This window comes from Chrysochloris asiatica, unplaced genomic scaffold (assembly GCF_000296735.1).
Source record: "Chrysochloris asiatica unplaced genomic scaffold, ChrAsi1.0 scaffold00104, whole genome shotgun sequence".
Classification (NCBI taxonomy): domain Eukaryota; kingdom Metazoa; phylum Chordata; class Mammalia; order Afrosoricida; family Chrysochloridae; genus Chrysochloris; species Chrysochloris asiatica.
The window spans coordinates 10063591-10069474 of record NW_006408622.1 but is presented as its reverse complement, the minus strand read 5'-3'; the positions used below and the strand labels follow the sequence as shown (position 1 = coordinate 10069474).

General features: G+C 54.6%; 1 protein-coding gene across 1 annotated transcript in view; it reads left to right on the top strand.

The window, feature by feature from the left end:
• The first annotated feature begins 1658 nt into the window (after positions 1–1658).
• Positions 1659–5884, top strand: part of KIRREL2 (kin of IRRE like 2 (Drosophila)) — an 8527-nt gene continuing 4301 nt past the window's right edge. Inside the window, exons 1-9 of the mRNA XM_006867409.1 lie at positions 1659–1710; positions 1976–2125; positions 2979–3128; positions 3276–3436; positions 4122–4272; positions 4559–4664; positions 4747–4895; positions 5189–5316; positions 5405–5530. Of these exons, the coding sequence (XP_006867471.1) occupies positions 1659–1710; positions 1976–2125; positions 2979–3128; positions 3276–3436; positions 4122–4272; positions 4559–4664; positions 4747–4895; positions 5189–5316; positions 5405–5530 (1173 nt within the window). The remainder of the gene's footprint in view (positions 1711–1975; positions 2126–2978; positions 3129–3275; positions 3437–4121; positions 4273–4558; positions 4665–4746; positions 4896–5188; positions 5317–5404; positions 5531–5884) is intronic.

The following is a 5884-nucleotide window of genomic DNA, read 5'->3' as shown; positions in this document are numbered from 1 at the left end:
GTCTGTGGCCCCAGAGGGCCAGGAAGAGGAAACAATCTCAGGTGTTTGGAAAAACAACCTCAATACCTGATTTCCTTCCTAAAACTTAGGTGTCTCTGCCCTAAGCCCAACCTATTTCCAAATCCAGGCAGAGTCCCCAACACAGAAGCCAGGAATTTAGGGCTCCAGACCTAGGGGTCTGAGCTCCCAGGACTATCCCTGCTAGACTCAGGAGTTCAAGTCCCGAGCCCAGCACCCCTGCCCCTCAGGATTTAGGACAGATGTTCACTGTCTGTTGATTTTCAAATCTTCCTGGGCTGTATGGGGTTGGGACAGAGATTGATAGTTAAATCCACTGATTCTAAGACTTATGATCGGATTTTCTGACTTCCTGTCATCCTCTGCCAACTGCATCATGCTGCAGGCAGGGGCCCTTGAAGTTTAGTTCCCAGACCCTCAGCAACCCAGAGTTCGGTCCATAACTTCTTGTCAGCAGAAATCTGAACACCCCCCCACCCCCTACCCCCCACCCTGTCCTGCAGAATTTTGAGAAGACAATTTCTAGCCATTCATGGTCTCCAGAATCTGAACCAATAACATGAATATGGACTCTTAGTCTCTACAGGTTCAGGAATGTCAGACCCAGGACCCCAGACCCGCAACATGTCCGTCTGTTGCTCCGGGTCCTATCCACCTGCCCGGCCAGCTGCGCAGCGTACAGACCCGCTGGTAGCGTGGGAACGCCTCAGCTGGGCTACATGGACCTGTCAGGACAAGCTGCGCTGTTCCCAGCCTCTCTGCCCGCCAGAGCCCAGGCACAGCCGCCTCCCAGCCGTCGCCCAGCAACCGGACCACTGAGGCCCAGAGGCCCCGGCAGAGTGAGGAGAGGGGTGGTCCTAGACTTCGGGGTCCTGGGAAAGGATGAGTTGGGGATTTGGTTGTTATATAGTTTGCAGCGGGAACAAGGCAGCCAGAGGTATATTTTAATGGAGGAATTTTGAAGCGAGGGAATCGGACTCCTTCTTTTTAGGGGTCTCAGTTGTCCCTCAAGATCCACAGTGCCCTCGTTCTGACCCGCAGCCCCAAGAGAGTCCCCGGTCCTGGCCCCGCCTCCCCAGGGCGCGGAAACTGGCTAGGCCCTGGAGACTCCCATTTATGGCTCAGTTTCCACTCGGCGTGGTCCCTCCAGGAGCTACGCTGAGCAAGTTTCTTCCACTCTCTATCCTCCCTCCTCCTCACCCTGTACCCCGCAGGGCGCAGGTGTCCAGCCCCAGCAGGGTCCCCCTCCTTCGACTCAGGTGTTCCGGCTCCCAGACCCCATTTGGACTGGGGCGACCGCCTGCCGGGGAGTGGGAACCAGAGCGACCCCATTCATCCGTGCTTTGGCCGCGGAAGTTTGTCCAAGGGAAAAGGGCGGGTCTCCCAAGGGGCGGGCCTGGGAGGGGCGAGCGGCATCGGGTCCTCGCAGCTGTAGCTTGGAGTCTGAGCGCGCGGAATTGGCAAACTATTCAGAATAGTCTGAGGCTGCGGATGAGCAGACTTGCAAGAAGTTCTGAACAGGGACTGGAAGGCTTCTGGCTCCAGTAGCCAAGAAGGGGTACCGGGCCAGGGTAGTTAGAGGTGTGCTCTCGAGAAAGGAAACAGCAAATCTCGCAGATCTTGGGGAATACACCCTCTGGATGCTGATCTCTGCCCTCCTTGTCCTCCTCTTCTGCCTTAGAGGATGTGCAGGTACCGCAAAAGGGGAGCAGATGGAAAGGGGAGAGGACCGTGTGCAGGCTGCCGGATTTACTACGGAGGAACAGACTTGGGACCCGGATTCCTGGGTCTCAGGGAGGAGAATTCTGGGGACCTGGGCTTCTAGGTCGGAGGAAAGAGAGTCTTGGGGAACTTCTAGGCCCTGGAGATAGAAGATCTGGGGAACAGACTGCTGGGTCTTGAAGGAGAGAGGGCTTGGGTGTTCTAACTAGGTTCTACTGTACCCCCATCCTCCTAGACCCGTTGCCTCATTTCCTGCAACAACCCGAGGACTTGGTGGCGGTGCAGGGGGGCGAAGCCCGGCTGCCCTGCGCTCTGGGCGCATACTGGGGGCTGGTTCAGTGGACTAAGGATGGACTGGCTCTCGGAGGAGAAAGGGACCTGCCAGGTAGGGTTGTTTGCTCTACTCTGGGAGGAGCTCCAAGGTGGGAATGCTGGGCTTGAGTTTGACATATTCAAGTTTGGGAGATTGCCGGGCTCGAGTGGAGCTAGGAGTCCTGATGTGGCACTGTAGAGTAAGCACTGGACCACAAGGTCGGTTTCAACTGCGAGGTCGGCAGTTCAAACACACCGGCTGCTCCTCAGAAACCCTATAAAGGGTGGCTTAGAGTGGGAACCGACTCCACTCACTTAACAACCACAACAACTGTGTGGAGCTATAAGGTAAGCACTGGACTGCTCACTGAAAGGTCAGCAGTTCAAACCCACCAGCTTCCTCGGAAACCCTATATAGAGTTGCTATGGGTCGGAACCAACTCGACCACTTAAAAAACAAGAAATTAATAAATGTGGAAGTCCTGATTTTTTGAGCTTCTTCCTTGGGGTGGGCCATAGGGTTTGGGGGGATGTTTACGTTTTTGATGAAAACTATTACATAAATGTATAAAAGATAAATGGAAATTGTGTGATATAATTATAAAATAGATACCCATGTAGCCATTATGCAGGTCCGTTGCCAGTTCTCTATAAGTCCTCATTTTATTCCGTTCCCTTGTCATAACCCTTTCCCTCCCTCCTCACCATTGATAACAATCCTTTCCTTTCTGGCTTTACAACCTCCAAGTTTTCAGTTACTCTAGACTGGGCAAGGGTTAGAGTCACCCCGGACTTACCACCCACTTCTTAGCAATGTGCTTTCTGTGGGGTGCCTGCGTCCATTTTCTGGTATGAGATCTATGGGAATAGAGACTTGGGGTTAGGAACTCGGAACCATGGTGTGACTGCCTCTTGCCTGGCTCCAGGATGGTCCCGATACTGGATATCCGGGAGTGCAGCCAGTGGCCAGCACAACCTCCACATCAGGCATGTGGAGCTAGAGGACGAGGCGCTGTACGAGTGTCAGGCAACACAAGCTGGCCTCCGCTCGCGTCCGGCCCAGTTGCATGTATTAGGTGAGTACTCATCCCACTTGTCCTTGGGGAACTCAGACTGCCTGGAAGTTTCAGTGTCCAGTGAGTCGAAGTGGGTAGTCCGTTAGAAACAGAAAGGTCAGAGAGTCTCTGTGCCTTGCATCTGCTGATTCCTAATTTGCCCTCCAGTGCCCCCAGAAGCTCCCCAGGTGCTGGGTGGCCCTGCTGTGTCTCTGGTTGTTGGGGTGCTTGCGAATCTGACCTGTCGGAGCCAAGGGGATGCCCGCCCCACACCTGAACTGCTATGGTTCCGAGATGGGGTCCAGCTGGATGGCGTCACCTTCCATCAGGTTAGGTCCAAGTCCTTGAGCTAATCTTTGCCTACTCAGAGGAACCTGGGATCCACTGTGACCTCAGGCTTAGTCAGAAGAGAAAAAGGCATGGGAAGACAGGGCTCAAGGGTTACGATCCTTGGTGTGTGGTTAAAGCTAGACTGCCTGAGTTCAAATCCTGGCTCAGTCACTGGTTAGCTGAGTCAGTTAGTTAACCTCTGTGCCTCAGTTTCCTAATCTGTAAAATGAAAACAATGGTAGTTATATATATATACACCTTAATGAGTAATTGTGAAGATTAAAAAAGAAATATTTATCAAAGGAGTCCTAGTAGTCCAGTAAGGAGCTCTGGTAGCGTAGTGGTTACGAATCGGGCTGCGAACCTCAGGGTCAGCAGTTTGAAACTACCTGCGGTTCCATGGGAGAAAGATGAGGCTTTCTGCTCCCATAAAGATTTACAGCCTCAGAAACCCTGTACAGGGTCGCTATAAGTCGGAACCGACTCCACGGCACATCACCAACCAACCAGTAGTGCTGTGGTTTAAACACTCTGTTGGTTTGAAGCCTCCAGTCTGTCCTCGGGAGAAAGATGTGGCATAAAGATTACAGTCATGGAAAATTTATAAGTGCTTCAAAGAATGCTGAACATAGAGTAAGCATTCTATAAGGGGTAGATGAAGCTATGATTATCCATTACCTCCAGACTCTGCTGAAGGATGGGGCCACTGGGTCAGTGGAGAGCACTTTATCCTTGACCCCTTCCAGCCAAGATGATGGAGCCACCTTGGTCTGTCGGGCCCGAAGCCAGGCCCTGCCTACAGGGAGAGACACAGCTATCACACTGAGCTTACAGTGTGAGTACAGCAGATGCTAGACCCTAAGCCTGAGGTCCCTGGGGAAGAAGGGGGCTGGGACCTGGATGCCTGGGTCTGAAGGAGAAGTTTATGGACCTGAGGCCTGGGGAGGAGGACGCTAGACTTCTAGGTTTGAAAGAGCAGATGATGACTGGGGTCTGCACACTGGAGTCCCTGGGGAAATATATAACTGAAGGTTCAGACTTCCGCATAGTCTGAGGGAGGAGGAGCTCAAGACTGGCCTCCTCATCCTTGCCCTTGGTGACCTTTGTCCTAACATCCACAGACCCCCCAGTGGTGACTCTGTCCGCAGAACCCCAAACTGTGCAGGAAGGAGAAAAGATCACATTCCTGTGCCAGGCCACAGCCCAGCCTCCTGTCACCGGCTACAGGTGAGACCCACCTGTCCCCACTACAGAGTTCAGACTTGAGGAGGGTATAGGAACAACGCTAACAGCCCCATTACTTCTGCAGGTGGGCAAAGGGGGGCTCCTCGGTGCCTGGGGCTCGTGGGTCAAGGTTGGAGGTCGTGGCAGATGCCTCGTTGCTGACAGAACCTGTGTCCTGCGAGGTCAGCAATGCTGTGGGTAGCGCCAACCGCAGCACCGCGCCAAATGTGCTATGTGAGCCGGGGATTGGGCGGTGACTGGGGCCAAAGCTGGGATGGCTGAAATGAGTTAGGGTCTGGGGGTTGGGGAGTGACAGCAGCAGGCGTGGCCGAGAAGGCATGGGGGGCGGAGCTAGGACAAAGTAAGTTTGGAATAGGTTGGAAGTCAGGACCACAGTGGGAGAGGGGAGGGGCGAAAGTGGGGAGGGTGGGACGATTAGCGGGCACATTTTTGTGGGCCAGGAGCCTAGACTTGGGTCCTTTCTGTGTGGTGTTTCTGAGCCATGATCCCGTCCCTCTTTCCTCCAGTCGGGCCGACTCTCCATGCAAAGCCGGAACCCACTTCCGTGGACGTCGGGGAAGACGCTTCCTTCACCTGTGCCTGGCGTGGGAACCCACGCCCACGGGTGACCTGGACCCGCCGCGGGGAGGCGCAGGTGAGGCCCAATCTGGAGCCTGGTGAGAGGCTGGGGTGCTTGGAGACGTTTCCAGAGCTCCCGCCCTGACTCCTCTTTCCTGCCCCAGGTGCTAAGCTTCGGGTCCACATTACGTCTTCGGTCCGTAGGGATGGAGGATGCAGGTGACTATGTGTGCCGGGCTGAGCCGGGGACTTCGGGCCTCGGGGGCGGAGCTGCTGAAGCAAGACTGACAGTGAACGGTGAGAAAACTGAGCTTCCTAGAGCACCGCCTCTAGGGTTAGGAGTCGGCTGGGACTAGTGGAGGGGCCTTGCCTTGGAGGGAGCTTACGGACCGTCGGTCTGGGGACTGAAGTCCCACTAGAAAAAGTGTGGCGCTGTGGCTTATGCGCTGGACTGCGAAATCGGTTTGGACCACAAGGTGGGCGGTTCAAGCACACCAGCCACTCCTCGGAAACCCTATAGTGTCGCTATGGGTCGGAATCGACTCCACGGCACTGAACAGCAACAAAAGGGAAAGCAAGGCTTTGAGGGGATCTGAGTTTGTTGGGGGTCAGGGCTAGGTTGCTTATTGTTGTTAAGTGCCGTC